The following is a 19,986-nucleotide window of genomic DNA, read 5'->3' on the forward strand; positions in this document are numbered from 1 at the left end:
CGTACCCGGAAGTAAGCATCTCGCAAGTCCAATTTTGTGAAAATCTTTCCTTCCGACACAGTACTAAGTAAATCCTTTATCAGGGGTAAGGGGTACACATTTGAGGTTGAAATTGCATTAATCCCCCTAAAATCTGTGCAGAGCCTAAGCTCCCCGTCCTTCTTCTTTTGGAAGAGCACTGGGGTGGCATAGGGGGCCGTGGCCGGCCTTATGAACCCCCGCTTCAAATTTTTATCCAAAAATTTGCATAGCCCTGCTTTTTCAGCCCACCCCATAGAGTATAGCTTAGCTCTCGGGAGGTCTTGCCCCAGGATTAACTCGATTGCACAGTCAGTGTTCCTTTGGGGTGGGGGTTCATTGGCTTCTTCTTCACTGAACACTTGTTTTAAGTCTCTATACTCCCTGGGGATTGATCTCACTTCTTTTATGGTTAAACACAGTTTTTCGTTCCTTGGGGGTGGTTCCAAGCCCCAATCCACATTCCAGTGGTGGTGCTCACACCTTCTGTCTCTAAAATCTATAATCTGATCTCTCCACCTTATGTCGAGTTCGTGCTTTGCCAGCCGTCCTGCTCCTAATACAATGTCAAAGGACGATGATGGAGCTATTACAAATAATTAGTGTCCCAATGGTTTTCTATTCCCATTGGCACTTGGGTTTGTTCTGTACATGGTTCCCCTCTCGTTATCGTTCCATCCATTTGCTCGAACTGTATGGGGTGCGGTAACTGACTCTTAGGGAGCCCAAGGGCTTCCACTAACTTGGGTGTGATTATGTCTCTAGTGCACCCAAAATGGAGCAGGGCTCGCGCATGTATAAATCATTTTAGACTAGGGTTTAACAAAGTCAATGGGGTGAAAAACAAAGTCCCCGTTATTCTCACCCTTAATGGTGCCGTTAATTCCACGACCTGCTGCTCGACACCTCTCAGTGCAGGTCGTCCCCATTTCCCACCGGCTCGTCTTCCCAGGCATCTTCTCCCAACTCATCTACCACGATAATTTCCTCCTCTCGAGAAGTCGCTGACACAGAGCTCCCTTTTATGGACTCCTTCACTCGTCCTTCTGCTTTCTTTGCCTTGGGTGCGCTGGTCTTCAGAGTGAGGGGGGGCCTTGAGATCGTTCCAGGCAATTGGCTGCCAGGTGGTTTTGATCGCCACACCGAAAGCAATGTCTGGGGGTAGCCAGTTTGGTAGCTCCCCCAGCCTGGCTTGCCTTCTTCCCTTTGGGTTTTGCCCCCGACCAAGACTCATGTCCCCCCTTACCCCCTTGCTGCTGTTGACGCTGGAGAGCCACTCGCTTCATGTTAGTTTCAACTTTGCCTGCTATTGCACCAGCGTGGTAGGGCGAGGTTTCTGAAGGGCTCGATCCAGTACACTTGCATTTAGGCCTCGCTGGAACTGTTCTATCTTCCATCGGCTCATTCCACCCCCATACTTTGGCCGCATTGGCTCTGAATTCGGCCGCGTATTCTCTTACTGCTTTAGACCCTTGTTGTAGGTCTCTCAGTGCGGTAAGGGCTCTTGTTTCCTGTAGGGGGTCTTCGTACTGGGTCAGTAGGGCTTGTAGGAATGCTGCTACATTGTCTAACTTGGGGCTCCTGGTTTCGTACAGACTCACATACCACCGCTTGGCTGCCCCCTTCAGCTTCAATCCCAAATAATCCACTCTGCTGAATTCATCGGGGAAGGTGTTCCCCCAGTAATGCATGAAGCTATTCGCTTGTATTGAGAAATACTCCACCTCTTCGGGGTCCCCGTCAAAGGTGGCATCTAGCTCTCAGCCCCTTCCATAGCTGCAGGGTAGTGGAAGCGGTGACGGTGGTCGGGGTTGTTGTAACACTGGGGGTGGCAGTGGAGGTAGCAGTCTTCCTCTTGGGTCTGGTGGTTGTCACGCCCTCTCCAACTGCCTCCTCACCTCTTGGACCATGAAGGTAGCATTGGTTTGCATTTCATCTCACAGCCCCTTGGCCATTTCTGCCATCTCAAATCTCATCATTTGGAGGAAGTCCCGAGCGTCGGGGTTTTGCTCTTCCTCCTCCTCTTCGTCTGGGTCGGGGCATGGCCACTCTCTGTCTTCCTGGCCACTCGCCTCCGAAGTGCCCTGGTCGCTGTCTTCCCCCATTCTCGAACGCATTGAGGGTAGTGCCAGGATTGCTTCTCTCCAAGCTGGTGCTTTGTCCATTAAGGTGGTGGACTTTCTGGGAACCCACACTTTGGAAGTGATGAATAACCGCTGTATGTGCAGTGGAGACCCTCTCCCTGCCGCTCTCCTGGCATCGAGGATGTGCCACGGAGGGTTTTTCGGGTCAGCACCGTCTCCTCGTTCCTCACCCAGTGGTCGCTCTGGAGTGTTGGGAACTTTTCCGTTGTCTGGAGCTCTCTCCGCCATATGGTCAAAAAGTTGCCAGTTCGGTTACGTCCCCAAGTAAGATTACTTCCAAATTGTCAAGCATCAATATTTCTTAATAATCAGTCTTCTGTTATTGAATCAAAAGTTGCTTTATTGTAGAAACTCCATAGCTTTATCAAGGACAGAATCCTTGGAAGTAATGACATATACAGACTTACATAGTTACTTTATAGGATAGCTTCAAAGGATAACATACAGATGCAATTTGAGTCACCGGTTCACAGTAGCTCTTTTATTACTAAGAAATGTAGGCTATTAAAAACATCTCCCTTTCTCACACTTTCTCTGAGAGCAGATAAGACCTGGCTGTGTGAATCTGGGGGAGAGATGCATCGCACTGTTTCTAGCAAGGCTAACCTAAACATTCTTGGGCCAGATGGATTTATTATTTGCCCTTAGGTTGTAAAAGAGGGGGGAGCAGGTGAGGTTGGTATTCTGCTCTTTGTCTTATGGACCATCATGGCACACAGAAATATGCATGCTTGACACATTCTTTCTATTCCTTCATCCAAATCATTTATAAAGATGTTGAACAAAAAAGGTCCCAGGACAGATCCTTGAGGCACTCCACTTGTCACTCCTGTCCAAGAGGATGAGGAACCATTATATATCCACCTAACAGTAACAGGATCCAAACCACATTTTACCAACTTGTCAACAAGGATAGTATGTAGAACTTTATGAAAAGCCTTACTGAAATCAAGATAAACTCTTGTCTACAGCATTCCCCTAATCCAGCAAGGTAGTCACTTTCTAAAAAAAAGAGATCAGGTTAGTCTGACATGACTTGTTCTTGAGAAACCCATGCTGGCTCTTAGTAATCATATCCATTCTTTCTAAATGTGCCAGGACCGACTGTTTGATGATTTGTTCTAAAACTTTTCCAGGTATAGACGTCAAGCTGACGGGTCGGTAGTTACCTGGATCCTCTTTTTCCCCTTCTTGAAGATGGGGACAACATTTGCCCACCTCTACCCTCCTGGCACCTCTCCTGTTCTCCAAGAATTCTCAAAAATAATAGCCAGAGGCTCAGAAATTACATCTGCAAGTTCTTTTAGAACCCTTGGATGCAATTCATCTGGCCCTGAGGACTTAGTTTCATTTAAAGATACTAGGTGTTTATGTACTACTCTTACGCTGATCCTAAGTTGGAACTTCATAACCTCCTTATATGTTCTGTGTTTGCCATGTTGAGGACCGTTTCCTTCAGAAGAGAAGACTGAGGAAAAGTAGGAATTGAGCAGTTCCGCCCTCTCTTCATTACCTGTTACAATTTCACTTTCCTGCCCTTGCAATGGGTTTACAATGTCCTTGCTCTTTTTCTTACCCTGAACATAAGAAAAGAATCCTTTTTTGTTGTTCTTAGCATCTTTGGCCAGCCTAAGCTCATACTGAGCTTTGTCAGGCCCCAGAGTCAAGGAACATGCAGACGGTGAATTCAGACGTTTATTCCAAGCATCTTAAGGCAATACAAAGAGTTGCTGAAACAGGGGTTCCAGCTCAGAGGCACCACCTATATACCCTTGGTGGGCCGTTATTATTTCAAGCAAAGTGCGGCAAAAAGCAGTGGCACATTTGGTGGGTATTCTACATCCACCTTCCCCCGCTACTCCAGTTCAGGTGCAATATCTAATATCTCCTTCGGTCTCCTCCAGCCCAAGCTTGGTTGCCATATTAACAAGCTGCTGAGATAAGTATTGGGGATGCGCTGGCTAGCTAAAGCCAAAGCAAAGCAACAATTACATATTTCAGACTGAAATACAGGCTGTCTCACTCAACAGCTGCAAAAGCACTCAAGGTCATCTCACAACAATGACAAGTTGTTATATGACAAGAGGATACAGTTTGGGGAAGACTCTTGACAAGCTTTAGCTTTCCTAACTTTTTCTCTACAAGCACTTGTGAGCAAGAGACCCCTAATTTCAGTTATATATGGACATCGTAATCACCCATTTGGTTGCCAGGGTGCCTGGAGATTCAACTCACATCTGCTGTGAAACGTGGGTTTTATCTACCATTTTATAAGAGACTTATGTGAATACTAACAGGCTCAGCATTACAACAGCACTCTATATCTCTGGAAAAATGCTAGCCAGAAGTACAGATGGGTTTCCAGCCGCTCCGTGCGTGCACCATCTCGGCCGTTGAAGTGGAAGAAGTTGCGCCGCCAGGAACTGTCTGGGCAAGCGGTTTCCAGCCTTGACCATGAAAGCCATGTTGGTAGGCTAACATCATCAGCGACCATCTTCCTGCAGTGCCAGACTCCAAGACAGCAAAGCAAGAGGCTCACGTACTCAACAGCTGTTACTTCTGCATAAGGCAATCGAGCTTATTTTAGGCGTAGATCCTGCCAGACTGCCTAAGCTTTTGTCCAACGGAACCCAAGAGAAAAGATGGTGCCAGCAGAGGAGTAAAGAAGAGGAAGAACAGCTTCACTCAGAGCCATAGTTATTATATAAATCGGGTGTCACCTTAGTTAGCAATTTGGCTCCCTATTGTCACCTTTGGATAAGTTTGGATAGCTTGTTTAATTACCTCCACCCAATTTCTAGATGACGCTTCTGTCTTAGACCCGTGCCAGTCTGGCTTCCAACCGGGCCACGGGACGGAGACGGTCCTGGTCGCCTTGGTGGATGACCTCCAGCGGCAACTGGATCGAGGCGGTGCGGCAATACTGATGTTATTAGATTTGTCGGCTGCATTTGATACAGTCGACCATCGGTTGCTGATCCACCGTCTCGCCGACATAGGGGTTGAGGGGCTGGCCTTACAATGGCTTTCCTCCTTCCTCATGGGTCGGGGACAGAGGGTGGTGATTGGGGGTGAGCGATCCCAGAGGCGCACACTAGACTGTGGGGTGCCCCAGGGAGCAGTTCTCTCCCCGATGTTATTCAACATCTATATGCGCCCCCTCGCCCAGATTGCCCGGAGATTTGGGCTGGGTTGCCATCAATATGCAGATGACACCCAGCTCTATCTACTAATGGACGGCCGGCCCGCCTCCGCCTTGGGGAACCTGGACCGGGCTTTGCAAGCTGTTGCAACGTGGCTTAGACTGAGTGGGCTGAAGTTAAATCCAGCGAAGACAGAGGTTCTCCTGTGAGGAAAAGCCCCCTACTTTTCATACATATGGGCATCGTGATCACCAGTATGGTTGCCAGGGTGCCTGGAGTTTTGACTCTCACACATCTGCTCTAAGAAGTGGACTTTGCCCACGGTTTCTAAGGCTCATGTGGATACTATAAGCCTCAGCTTTGCAGCAGCATTCTACATCTCTGAAGGGTGTTAGCCAGAACTACAGACATGCTCCAGCTGCTCCTTGTGTGCCCAGTCTTGGCCACTGCAGTGGAAGAAGCCAGGCCACCATGTTTCCAGCCTGCTTCCATGAACCAAAGGCTTAACACCACCAGAATCCATCTTGCTTTCCTGATCCAAGCATACCCTGCCAGGCTGGACACCATTCCTTCTTAGTGGGAAGATCACCCACCCTGTGTCACCCTTTGCCTGCAAGCAACCCATTTGCCTCATGAATGGATTAATAGCCCAACTGTTAGTCCTGATTGTTTAGCAGAACCTTAAACAATGTTTCCTGCCCATAAGATGATGGGATAAGAAGAAGAACATCTCCTGTCATTGTCAACTCTTTTGTCTACACCGGGGATACCTAGGCCAGTATTTGATTCCCTATTGTCACCTTCCCAGATAATCCCATTTAAACTTAAGTATCCAGCCATTCCCATTCTCACCCCAGTCTAATACCTTGGCGCCGCCCCAGGCAACATTGCAGCTTGGAAATTTCCAGGTTCACCGGACTAAGGTGAAGTTCATTGGTCCAAACTGGCATCCAATTGGATGTCACCAAAGAACTCACCATTGGCTCTGCTAATGTCCAGCCTCCTTGGTCATCACAGAGCCTCCCCCTGCTCCTCCCCAAGACCTCCCAGCACCTAAGGGGTCTAAGAGAGTCTATTTAACCTCTGACCCAACTCCACTCGTGTGTGCATCTAACAGTATCCCAGTTCCGCTGTCTAGATCCATCCCCAATTCTGGCCACAGTTTTGGGTCCATTTCCCCTGTCCTCTTATGTCGCCATTGGAAACCTTCCTGGAAGACTACGATGGTAAATATTACCCTGTTTGTCTACCCATATATGTACCCCTATCAATCTATCTTTATTTCTTAGGTCTGTGTGAATGTGTGATTGCTTTGTATTTTTATCTTGTGTGAAAGAACTATTATTCCAAATAAATTACAATTGGTTTTATTAAATTAGAGTCCATTTTATTGAGCATTCACTATCTGGATGGTTGAGCCTGGTATACATTTGGTAAAAAGATTCCTATTAAGCCGGGTGTCCACCTAACTAATTCCCCAACCTCGTTTTGAGGGCATTTCGGCTAACACTCCATGTGGGTCGTGGCACTCTGGGGAAGGAAATATCTCTCCCAGCCTTTGACGGGGCGCCGCTGAAGACGGCGCAGCGGGTAAAGAGCCTGGGCGTCTTACTGGAGCCTTCATTATCAATGGAGGCCCAGATAATAGCCACTGCCAAATCAGCATTCTTCCACCTGAGGCGGGCGAGGCAGTTGGCCCCTTTCCTAGAGCGTCAGGACCTAGCAATGGTGATCCACGTGACGGTCACCTCAAGACTGGACTACTGTAACGCTCTCTACATGGGGCTGCCTCTGTACCGGACCCGGGAGCTGCAGCTAGTGCAGAACGCGGCGGCCAGGCTGTTACTTGGTCTCCCAAGATGGGAGCACATACGGCCGGGGCTGCGCGGACTGCACTGGCTGCCAATCGTATACCAGATCCAGTACAAAGTGCTGGTCATAACCTTTAAAGCCCTATATGGCCAAGGACCGACCTACCTGAGGGACCGTCTCTCCCCATATGAGCCCCAGAGAGCACTGAGGTCAGTGGGGAAAAGCAGACTGAATATCCCTGGGCCAAAAGAAGCCAAACTTCAAAGCACCCGCACTCGGGCCTTTTCCGTTGCGGCCCCACAAGTCTGGAACAAACTCCCAGAGGAGGTGCGGGCCCTGCAGAACTTAGACCAGTTCCGCAGGGCCTGCAAGACCGCCCTCTTCAAACAGGCGTTCACCAATAACTGAATTAATGTTTACCGCCAGATTAATAACGGTTACCGCCAGTGTTGATTTAGGAATGTTTTAATTATTGATTGATTTTAATGTGAATTTTAATGTGAATTTAACGTTTTTAATACTATATTGTTTACTTGAAATGCTGTTAGCCGCCCTGAGCCTGCTTCGGCGGGGGAGGGCGGGATATAAATAAAATTTTACATTACATTACATTACAATACCTCCACCCATGCCTTGCCCTAACTGTCACACTGGAGCCTCCCCCTTTCCCATTGTTACCTGGAAACCCAGTCAGGTAACCAGGGCCATGTCTGCTCATTGGCTGAATATGGGCAATCAATCAGGTACCCAGAATAGACTGGCCACCACACAAGTCCAGCCCCTATGGCCACTTCGGAGCCTCCCCTTTTCTGAGCTAATGTACCATGTGGGTCAGCATCATGTATCATCTGACCACTTGTCATCCGCCCCTGCACCTCCTAAGGGCTTAAGGAAGACCTTATAAGCTCCGGCCCTACATACCACATGTGTGCATCTGACAGTACCACACACTCCGCTGTTAGATACACCCCCGATATCTTATCTGTTGAGGGTCCATCCCCCATCTCCTTTTTCATTGCCATTGAAGCCTTCCTCGAAGACTACGATAGGTAATTATTACCCTGTTTGTCAATCCTTGTGTTTACCCCTGACTATTTCAACCCTATCTTTATTAGGACTGTATGTGTGTTTTGTGACTTTAAATCCTTGTATGTTTGCCTTTATTCTATAATAAAATCCCTTAATTATTATATTATATTGCCTCGTTATTGGGTAACTTCCAAAGCAGACACCTTCTGTATAAATAGGTTTTGGATCTCACTGAAAGGCTGATTGCCCTCCACTCTAAATTCCCCCAAATCCTATTTTTAGGGCAATTGGCTTAACAGATATTGGTGGAGAAAGTGTTGGCAAAACACTGATCGTCAGAACACACGGGAGTCGACACACGTGTTTTCTGGCAGCCAGACATGGAAGGATACTTCTTTGAGAACTTACCCTGTTAGGCTTGAGTGATTGTGAATGAGCAAATGAGAACTGTGTGATTGACTCTAGAAGAGCATTCTATACCTCGTGGGGGGGGGCTGCTCCCGCTCTATCATTCAGCACTGATTCTCCAGCCGCACCCAGAGGGCCAGATACCACCTGTATAGGGGCTGAGCTTGACTGGAAAGCAAAGGGAGAATCACGTGAAGCCCACCATCCCAATTGGCCTACTCAATGCGTCTATCGAGGGTTGGGAAAGATATCAGGCTAGGTTGCTGTTTAGGAACGGATAGGCCCCCATCCTCACTTCTCGCCCTCATTTCTTGTACATTACACCCACACACACGTAGGATAGCACTTAGTCTTGCCTTCGGAGTATGTGCACCAGTTGGAGTGACTCTCCGGAAGTACAGACCTTGTATTATCAGTAATGCGCTCAATGGAGCGAGGCTGGTATATACAATAGAGTTGCCACAGGAGAGTCGGGCTACCTTGAGCTGGTCTCCTCATGAGTACACTCACTGCCTCAGCAGGTAATTGAAGCTAGCTAGCCTGACTGAAGAGCAAAAATAAAATTGTTTTAGGAGAAACAGGCTTCACTTCACATTTCTGGGATCCAAGATCACTGCAGATGGTGACTGTAGCCATGAAATTAAAAGACGTTGGGAGGACAGCTATGGCGAACTTGGGCAGTATAATAAAAAGTAGAGACATCACCCTGCCAACAAAAGTCCGTATAGTCAAAGCAATGGTATTCCTAGTAGTAATGTATGGCTGTGAGAGCTGGACCATAAGGAAAGCCGAGCGCAAAAGAATAGATGCTTTTGAGCTGTGGTGCTGGAGAAGAATCTTGAGAGTCCCTTGGACTGCAAGAAGATCAAATCAGTCAGTCCTGAGGGAAATCAACGCTGACTGTTCCCTGGAAGGTCAGATGCTGAAGCTGAAGCTCAAATACTTTGGCTACCAAATGAGAAGGGAGCACTCACTGGAGAAGATCCTGATGCTGGGAAAGACAGGAGGCAAAAGAAGAAGGGGACAGCAAAAGATGAGATGGCTGGACAGCGTTACTGATGTAACAAACATGAATTTGAGCAGACTTCGGAAGATGGTGGAAGACAGAACTGCCTGGTGTTACTTTGTCCACGGGGTCGCAAAGAGTGAGACTTGACTGTGCAACTGAACACCAACAAATAATAATAATCACCATCTCCTTTTTGCTACCTGCCCAGTATAATGAAAATAGGGTGTCAAGCTGTAATTCATGGCTATATTTTTTCCAGGTGGATCACAAATTTGTATTTGTCCTTTTCTTAATAGCAGTCTTGGTGGGGGTAGGGGCAATTCCTGTCAGTCAAATAGCAGAAGGGAAAAGGATTAAACCCTGTGTGCACCACCACTGTGGCACAAACCCCCCCCCTCCCTGCGAACAGCTTCTTTTTAACATGGATCTTGACTTGGAAGTGGTTTCAGTTCTGATACAAATATGTCACCTCAGTGAGAACTGAATATATCCCATTGCTAGAGGCTGAAACTAATGTAATTGCAGCTGACCTCTCCTCCTGATGCAATGAAGTGGAGATGTGAGCCCAGTCTTAACAGTGTGCAGGGTATGGAATCTTTGTTGTTCCATAACTATCTTGTTGTCCATGTACTTTTACCTAGCTGGGCACAGAGCCAACTGAGGTAAAAGTGCCTAGGCAGTAGACTGGAGGTAAGCTCTGGGTTAGGAAGATGTTTCATCTTCCTTAAACTGTGTACTATATCTGCTCTTAAAATTGGCCCCCAAGTTCTATATGATAGGGGCAGCCCTGCTGTTAGAGAGCCAGGGCTACAGCCTACAACTATCATGTAAATATAATGCTAATAACAATCAGAAGAATATAAACTTTCTTTATTTTTGTCTGCTTTTGCTTATAGGAATCCCCTGTACTTTCTACAGAACTTGAAGAAAAATGTGAACAAATTAGTGAGAAATTGTTGCATCTTGAAGATCAACTTCAGATAGCAATCTGCAGCTGTGATGAAAACCTTAGTCATATCCTTTGCGATTCATTTTGTTTCACTGATACATTTCTGAAATTGACATTGTGTTGATCCTGCTAAAGAGAAGTAAGTTCATACATTTTTGAGTTGTCGTCTCCAAAGCCATGGATGAAATTTTCCTCCCTTTCCCAAAATACTAGAACTCAAGGGCATCCAATGAAGTTGATTCAGGGTGGACACAAGGAAATATTTTTTTACATAAGGAGTGATGGCCACTGGCATACATGGCTTCAAAAGAAGATTAGACAGATTCATGGTGGATGGGCTTAGCAGCAGCTAGTAGCCATGGTGACAGAATGGAACCTCCACATTCAGAGGCAGTAAACCTGCATACCAGTGCCAGGAGTTAATATCAAGGTAATGCCTTGGCCTCTATGCCCTTGTGTCCCCCCCACTCCAGAGTAACTGGTTGGCCAATGTATGAGATAGTATGTTGGACTACATAGTCCACATTCTTGACAACATAAGTGTAATTTCATTGGGGGGGGGGATGATGGCTGACCCGAAGAACTACCTTTAAAGTGGTTACTAGATTATCTTGATCTAACCTGAAATGTTTATAATATTTTCACGATAAAAAAAATGTGAGCGCACAGAACTCTGCATTCAGAGAAATTATCATCTTACTTAATTATCATCTTCAAGTAAAATAGGGTATATAATCTTGGCAAGATATTTTCCTCTTAAAATATTCAATAAGTACTTTTCAGGACATATTATTCAGCAATTTTATCTGCACACTGCAGTGTTTGGTTCCATTCAAGATGAAATCCTTTGAATAAAGAAACAGGTGCTTGAACCTGCAGCTGTCTGCCAAGCCTGCCTAAATGGAAAGGTGTAATTTTTTAAGGGCAGGGGAAATCACTCTTTTTTCTCCAGAATTCTTCTATGGAATGTATAAAGAAATTCATTGTCACAAATGCAAGACAAGTTGAGAAGAGAGAGAAAGAGAGGGATGTGGAAAGATCATAGACATAGAAGTGAGCAAGAAAAGGTGATTTTATTCATTGGGACATGTTAGCAAACCCTGTCTGAAAAGCCCTTAATTGCAGCAGCTCTAGAGCTGCCTGTCTTCTAAGGACTCCCCACAATTTCAAGTGAATTGGACTATGAGGTCCAATTTTATGGGCCCCTGAACAAGGTGCCCCTCGGCATCCTCCGTTGTTTCCTGTTGGAAAAAGTTAAATGCTTTCTCCAGGGCAAAGAATAGCCAAACACATAAGAGCAAACCATACTGGCCTAAAGCCTCCCAATGCAAACACAACCAATGTCGAACCAGAGAATCCAAGTCAAACAAACTGAAACAAGGGAAAGCAGTCCCCTCCAGTCCAACAGAACCAGTGTCAAACTACAAAACCCAAGCAGAACCCAGGGCCCAAGTGACAGTGCAAGTCCAACAAAGCCAGTGTCAAACCAGAGAATCTCAGCAGAACCAGATTTGCAAGCTCCCCCTAATGTGTGATCTCATTTGCCTGTGAATTCTGCCCATCTCCCTCCTCTTGCCTGGGATGCCCGCAAAAGGCAGCCTCCCGCCCCTCAAGTTTGGAGCTTTGCCCCAGGTATTCCTGAATATTTCCAGGATGTTTGTGATTGGGATATATTTGAAGAATACTGATAAGATATTTTGGGATATATATTTGGATTGGGTATATTTGAGTGCACATTAGAGGTGCGCAAAAAATTCATTTTTTCCTATTTGGGCCTATTGGATCTAAAATATATCAGTATTCCTCAATATTCCAAAATACCAGTATCAATAGTCGGGTAGATATTTGGGGAACCTGAATTTGTTTGGTTCCATTATACCCTATGAGGACCATCCCCCTAGGGTATAATGGAGAATTTCATTAACTGAGTCATGCTGTTGCGGCAGCACATCTCAGTGAGTTCATGAGTGAACTAAGAAGGCAGTTAAAGAGACCATAGCCTCTTAAATGCCTTCTAGCCACATCTGAATAAAATCAGAATAATATCAACTTTTTTTCAGGCATGACTATTTTGAAAGGAGGAGGAGCAAATTGAATTTATACCTCATCCTTCACTTGGCTCTGGTAGTTGAATCAGATTATTTAATCTGTATTCATCTGAATAAATACCTCCATAATACTGATAAAGCATTTGGGGGGGGGGTATTTATTCAGTTCAGTATATACCATGCACACACCCCCAGTGCACATCCCTTTGACTAAACTAAACTAGGTGGCAAATAGATTGCCTAGGTGCAATAATCTTTCATGCCTGATGGAATTAACAGATAAAGTACAGCTTTGGGTAGGGCAGTCACCACGACTGATGGCAGTGGTCTTCTATAGTAGTATGCCTTAGCCAATTTAGATTTTTTCCCCCTCAGCATACTGTAATGTGGAAACTCGCAAATTAAGTGGGGCAATACTTTGGGCCACTCACGAAAATACCCCACATGGAAGCACTCTAGGGCCGTTTTCCCACTTAGCGTTTGCTCCCCTTATTCCCCGGCGCAATTATCTCCGGATCATTTTTCTCATTTTCCCACTAGTGACTCTTTGCGGAGTCGCCTTCCCTGAAGCCCCGGCTCAAATCGTTTTCCCACTGGCATCGACTTGAGTTCGATGCCCTGTCAATCATTTTTTTTTTTAAGCGCAAGTCTGGTTGCGTAATGACGTACTAACGTACTAACGTAACATCGAGCTGCTCCCTCCCCTTCATTTCGTGGACAAACCGCATCACGTGTGCTGCTGCTGCTCATGGATTGGCTGCAGCTGTAGAATCCTCCACAGTCCTTTATGTATTAACAGAAGCATTCCTAGCACTATATTCCCCCCCCCCCAATTCTGAAGTTGCGAAATATCGCAATAACGAAGAGAGAGAAATCGAGGGGTTTGTGTGTGTGTGTGTGTGTGTGGCAGCTTCTTCCCTTCGCTCCCTCCCGGGTGGCGAAGCTGGGATTTCCTCCGCTCTCTTTCCCCTCTCCGGCTGGCGCTTGCAACGGGGGACCTGACTGATTCCTGCTGCCAGAGCTCCCCCCCCCCCGCCCCATTCTCTCCTTCCCCTTCTGTGGCGGGTGTGAAGAGCGAGCTCCGTCTATTTTCTAACCGAGCGGAATGTAGCCAGGGAGAAGAATGCAGGACTCCAACTTCCCATTTTATACATGGCGATTTTGTGCAGGTCCAGAAATCCTGGTGGCACAGCTGAGGGAGGCATTCCGTTTTTAACACACACACATGAACGCTTTGGCCCGCACCGGCACTAGATTCCCCCCCCCCAACAATGGAGAAGCGCCGCCGCCGCCAAATGTCTCTGGGCGGCTGGGCTCCCTTTGCCAAGGTGGCAGCGGCGGCAGCGGGAAGCCGGCGGGGTCAAGCGGGGCGCAAATGGAAGTGAAGTGGGGGGGTTTGAGCTGGGGAGAGTCGAAGCTGCCGGGGCCCCTCCTCCGGCCCGCTGAAACCGCCTCCTTCCCGCTCTCCCTCCCCAAACTAGACCCGAAACGAACTGGCTGGAAAAGGCCTGCTGGGGGGGCTGCTGCGGTCCCCCCACCGGGGCCCCTAAAGGGAGAAGAGGCCGGGGATAACGCAACAGCGAAATAACGCAACTATTCCAGGAGGGGTTTTTTTTCCCCTTTGTTAATTTCGAAATATCGCTATTACGCAAAACTGTGAAGTTTAAAAAAAAAAAATGGCCGCGCCGGCACTTCGGGGAAGCGCTGCGAAAGGCTGATGATTGGCCAAGGGGGTGGATGGGGTGGGAGGACGGAAAGGGAGAGGGTGCCGCCCACAAAGCAGTCGATCCGGCGTGGATGGATTTCCCACAGCAAACTCCGCTGAGTGGATCCGGAGGTTTTCGGAAACTCCGGCAACATGCTGAAAAACATACTCCGGCGTAAAATCCCTGTAGCGCCGGAGCAAGCCGCAGTGCCGGAGCAACATGTGCGAAATCCAAGAGAAGATCCGGAGGTAAATGGGGCGCTACGACGGAGCAAACGCTAGTGCGAAAACGGCCTAGGAATGTCTAGTTTCAGAGCACATGCTTCTCCTAGAAACAGATCTACAACTCACACAGATACATCACTTTCATGAGGATTGAAATTACAGGATAGTGGGTGAAAATACTGTCTGAACCAGCTGTTATTATGAACAATGATCCACTGTGTTAAGTGATGTGTATTAATTATGCCCATAAGTTTTCTGATGCCAAGTAAATCACACAATAATGTGGGCAGAGTGGGTCCCAGGAGTGTGATATCGCAACAAAAGTAGGCATGGTACTTTGATTTTAAATGAGTTGAAAATTGTAGCCATTGTCTCTTCCATGAATGAGAGGGGGAGAGAGAGAGAGAGAGAGTTTTAAAGGTTCATTCAGAACTGACTTCCTGGTGCCGTCAAGCAGTTCTGCCAACATTTAAGCACACATTGTGGCTTTGATTAATAATTAAACTTCTATTAGAAGAAATAAATCCCAGATGTCATTGTTGTTCATTAAACTTTTTATGGCACAGAATATTGGAATCAACCAGCTTGCTAGTAGGGTATGAATAATACAGAACACAAATGAAGGCAGAAGCCAGCACTAATGCTCAGCACTGAATATTTACATAGGCCCACTAGGGATTTTTATTTAATATTGTAGCTTCTCAAAGCAAATATTAATCAGTAGGCTTTGCATTTGGAGATGGATGGAGGAACAAACTACCAGATGAAGAGGGAAACTTGCTCCTCTCTTTGCAACTGATAAATTTGTTGAATAATAGCTACCTGACACAGTGAAGTAAATCCACAGAAGAGCCAATGACTGTTGATCACTGGTAAACATATGGAAATAATCTGAATTGTTAATTGGAAGAACTAAAGACAGAGGGGTGACTCATTGCTGGTGTCTGAGGAGTTGATGAGAGGTGTTACTTTCCTGCCAGGAAAGGCCTAGCATTCCCAAGTAAAATTAAATGGATTTTATATTGCAATTTCACAGTCATTTGGGGTCTTAATTAGCTGTTGTGGTTTGATAGACAATTTGAGGGCATGAAATACTTTCTAGTAGAAATAGTGAAATGCCTTTTTGTTTTATTTAAAATGGGTTGCCCATTTTAATTTTGCATATAGAAAATACTTCTTTCTGCACCTTGCTTAAAAGCATATTTCCATTAATGATTCTGAAGCTTTCATTCAATTGAGACAGAAGGAAGCAAGCCACACAATTCACCCCCTCAAAACATGAACTGGCTTCTCTTTCCCTCTATGGTGGTTCTTTCAGCAGCAGCACAGAGTGGTTGTCCCTGTCACTCACATATATCAGCATACAGATAAACTCTGACAATTTCAAAATTCATCCTCTTCCTTCCCATGTAACTAATGCAATACATGTGTCCTTTCTATTGGGATATTGGAATGGATGCAGAATTCTTGTAAAGTTGCATCAGAGTTTTTTTTAAAGCAAATGATCTTATCCAGTAACCACTTTTATTCTTTGGCTAATTTGTCCACTATTAAAGCTACATGCAAAACAAAACCATAAAATGAAAATAAGCTGGAGAAACACAGTGCCCTAGGCAGTAGCGATTTTTGCAAAAGAACCACAGTCCAAGGCAACTGTAATCCATCCAGTCCTGATGAGAGATTTGTCTGCTGGCTGAGTCTCTTGCACTGAATGGATTTTTTTCCCCCACTGGCTATTCTGTTCTAGTGGATCCTCATGAACAGCTTACTGAGCATGGTAAAGGTCTATGAAATTGGGTACCCAAAGGATGGGTAAGAGAAAATCATGAGAAATAAATTAAACTATATATGCCAAATGTGTTTTGGCCTCCAAGGTCTTCCTCAGTGGTCAAATTATTGTATACTTCATAGTCCAAATATTTGCTGCTTCAAGGGTAAAATGTGCCTATGTTTTTAAAGTAGAGCTTCAGTGCACATTGGAATATATATATTTATTTATTTTAATTAATTTTTCATAATTTTCTCTTGCCAAATCTTTTGGTAGCCAACTTTGTTGTTTCTTTGGGTTGGGTTTTTTTCTCCCTTCTGTTTTGGTTTGTATGGTGATGGTCTGCAGTGAGAAAAGAAATTGACAAAAACTGCTCCCTCTCTTCCAATGATGGAAGTGCCTTTTCCAACAGGCAACAGGATAAAAGCCAGCTCCTCTATGAAGATGTGTTGTTTCATATACAATTGCCCTTTTGTTATCTTTCCTGCTATAATTTTTGGTTTTTTTGTACCAAAAACTTCTTTGGTAATCCTTTATCAGAATACATGTTGATGAATAGCTCCAACATGTAATCTCAGAATACATATCAAGGGGTAATTAAAGCTCATGTTCACAAATTCCTTAAAGGCCTGCTGTGCCATTCATGATTTCTACAGAGCTTCGTGATTAAGCTGCAGCTTTGCGGGAATCTCAAATATGGTTTTGCTACATCTGAGATATCGTGAAGGATTCCTTTATTTGTACTTTGTATTATATTTTTAAGAGTTTAGTACAGAGATATGTTGTTTCGTATTTCTGTGTATCTTGCCTCTAGATTGAAAAAGATGTCTAAAAATTAGGACAAATTTGGATTTTTGTTTTTTTGAAACAAATATTAGTTCACTTTGAAATGAAGAGTCACACATTAAAGCAAATGCATGTAAATTACATAAAAAGATGAAATCTTGAGGAAGGTTTAATAGGCTCAGAAGCTGCCAAAAGGCTTTTCAGACTGGTGTGTGTGACAGTCTGGCATTGAAGTTATTTGCATAACTCTGATTCCCTCCAGTCACTTTATTTCCTAAAGAAAAGGATTTTTTTGAGTTATCCACTTCATAACCTAAGTATCTTTTCATGTTGACATTGTTCTTGGGTAAGGCAACATTTCCTAATGTATCAGGCACCCAAAGAAAGATAAATGAAGGTAGGTACATCACTGACAAATTATACTTTGGCCTTGTTGCACAGGAAGTTTTCAAAGATTTGTTTTCAACTCAAGATTTTTTAAATTTTCATTATAATTATCAAAAAGTTCCCTAGCTGAAGGTTAATATTTGTGCCCAACTTAAGTAACAGAATGAAACTTGTTAGCATTTAAAGGGATTTAATCAACAGCAGAATTAAGATTCTCAAGGATAACTAAAATTCTTAGCACTGTTAACAAAAAATAAGTTCAATTAAAAACAGTTTACTTTTAAGCACATATGTTCAAGATGTGAGCTTAGCCCCATACATAAAAGGCAAGGAGTAGCTTTTCATTCTATGGGGGAAGCTACAGTTGAAGTATGATTAAAAAAAAAACAGAGAGAGGGAATTCATCCCTAAATTGGATATGAGGGCACAATTAATGTGAACTCAGAGATGCTCTCCTGTTAGTCAGAATTGCCATCCATGACCTGCAAATTTGGCACAGAGACACAGAGAGCTCTTTGTGTTTATTTATATTCCACTCAAGTTGAAATCTAAGATTATTTCCTCTGCAATACTCTTTCTGTATAACACATTGGGATTTACAAAAGCCATTCACACTTACATATGCGCACCATGTAAAAAAGAAAGAACATCAAAAACACTGCTCATTTCATATCCCTCAAGCAAAAATGCTACATAAAGTTGTCTGTTACCTAGAGGCATAAGGAAAACGTGGGAGGAGGAAGCAAGTGTGAAATATGTATTAATATTTAATCCAAGCAATTTGGATGAACTTGATGCTGCAATTAGCTAGCAATGCCCATCTGTTGTGCACAGTACAACAACTTATTAAATAATTTGGAGAGGGGAAAGGAGCTGCCAATTACCTTTCAATTTATTCCTTAATAAAGCATATACAGTCTCTACAGAGAGAGATCCAGATGGTGAAGGAAGCTCTCCAGGCCATGCTGGTGCAGCTCCAGCCAGCTAAGGAGGCAGAAGAAGATGCTGCAGCAGACTTCCTTGGTGACAGCTGGTGTCCGGGAAAGCAAGACTTAAAGGAGGAGTAATGAGAAGGAAGGCGGAGGGGGGAAGCCTAAGTCACAAGGGTTGCTTACAAGAACAGAATGCTCTCTTATTAGGCCTCAAGGATTCCTCCTGTCTCTGCATAACTAATGATAACTAAATCAATTACAGAGAAAATGGAGCCTCAGGGTCTCGCCTGACACATATTGCAGGTTGCGCATTCACTGGCCCAGCTTTCAAAGCAGAGCATCCTTCCTGTCCACCTCTCCATGTGCAATCCTCAAGTGGATGCATCTGAAATTATGCCTCCCAGCGAGATTTTTGTAGGAAAGGCATGAAAATCTGTGAGCTTCTCAGTCTGTTTTTTCTACACACCTGACAGGGTACATAGAATTTTGTGTTTTCAGGAGTCATAAGCTCGTTACCTGACAACCTAAGGAACAGTTGCTTTTGCAAAGAAGTTTTAGCCCCAGTCCCATGTCAGTGACACTGGAGCCCTGCCTCACTTAACAAAAGGGAGGGAGAAATTGTAACCTTTTTGAGAACAGGTTGCATATTGGGAGTATTGTATCCTCCAGTACTAGAAGTCAAGAATGCACAGATTAGAAAAATGGGAGGGGAGAAGAAGAGGGAGGTGATGTGCAAGAGAAGGAGCAACTACAGTCATGCTCACATCCTGTAGGGGGGGCTGTGATGTTAGTATAACCACTGTATAGGCCTCACACATTTCCACAGTAATTTGAGGAGAGAGGAAGCACATTTTCTCAGCTTCTCTCTGTTGCAGCTTGAAGTGCAAAGAAAATATGGATTGTCAAGAAAGGACACACTATCTAGCTTGATGTTACAGTTTCTCCATATTATCAAAGAAAATCCTTAGACTCTATACTCTGCTGCAACCATTTGGGAAATGTTTCTTCATTATGTTTTGATGCTAAGAAAATGTTTGGGTTCTTGGGGGGGTGGGGGGAGAAACTGCTAAGTTTTAATTTACCAAATTTTACTTAATGAAATTAGAGCTGCACATACCCATTGGTGTTCAATGTAACAGCGATAATTAACATCAAAGGATGGCATAATAGCTTTCAAACCATTTTCTTTTAATGCTGCACAGCTGGAGCAAATGTGCTTTAAGACTAGGGTCCAAAATTATTTAAAACAATAACCAATTTTTAAATGCTTAGTGTAATTAAAAGCTATATTGAAGCTTTAGTATTTTATACTTGTTTTTCATAGTGTTTTTCTTAAGAAATGTACTATAAATGTCATTTTTGCAACCATATCTATAAAATCAAGATGTTTTTATCTGTAATTCATTTTATTCCAAGATAAAAGGAAGACTGTCTCTAAGCCAGTAAACATAGACACTTACTTTCAGGAGTAAAATACTTGAGCTAGCCTACATGCCTTGGTCATCACAGAACTGCCACAGTGCATTCTACATGGCAGCCTTTGGAATTTCATTACTCTCAGGGAGCGACAGTGCAACTTTTGTCTGGAATTGATCTTACATTACACCAATGTGATATAGTTTT

The 19,986-nt window shown here is 44.5% G+C and overlaps 1 protein-coding gene across 1 annotated transcript in view; it reads left to right on the top strand.

Annotated features, from left to right (window-relative positions):
* The window catches only part of DISC1 (DISC1 scaffold protein), a 338,966-nt gene extending 320,283 nt beyond the window's left edge, over positions 1-18,683 (top strand). Inside the window, 3 exon segments of the mRNA XM_060242917.1 lie at positions 10,460-10,577; positions 18,347-18,444; positions 18,446-18,683. Of these exon segments, the coding sequence (XP_060098900.1) occupies positions 10,460-10,577; positions 18,347-18,444; positions 18,446-18,487 (258 nt within the window). The 3' untranslated portion in view covers positions 18,488-18,683.
* The last annotated feature ends 1,303 nt before the right edge of the window (positions 18,684-19,986 follow it).

The sequence above is a fragment of the Heteronotia binoei genome, chromosome 1, assembly GCF_032191835.1.
Source record: "Heteronotia binoei isolate CCM8104 ecotype False Entrance Well chromosome 1, APGP_CSIRO_Hbin_v1, whole genome shotgun sequence".
NCBI classification, from domain to species: Eukaryota; Metazoa; Chordata; class Lepidosauria; order Squamata; family Gekkonidae; genus Heteronotia; species Heteronotia binoei.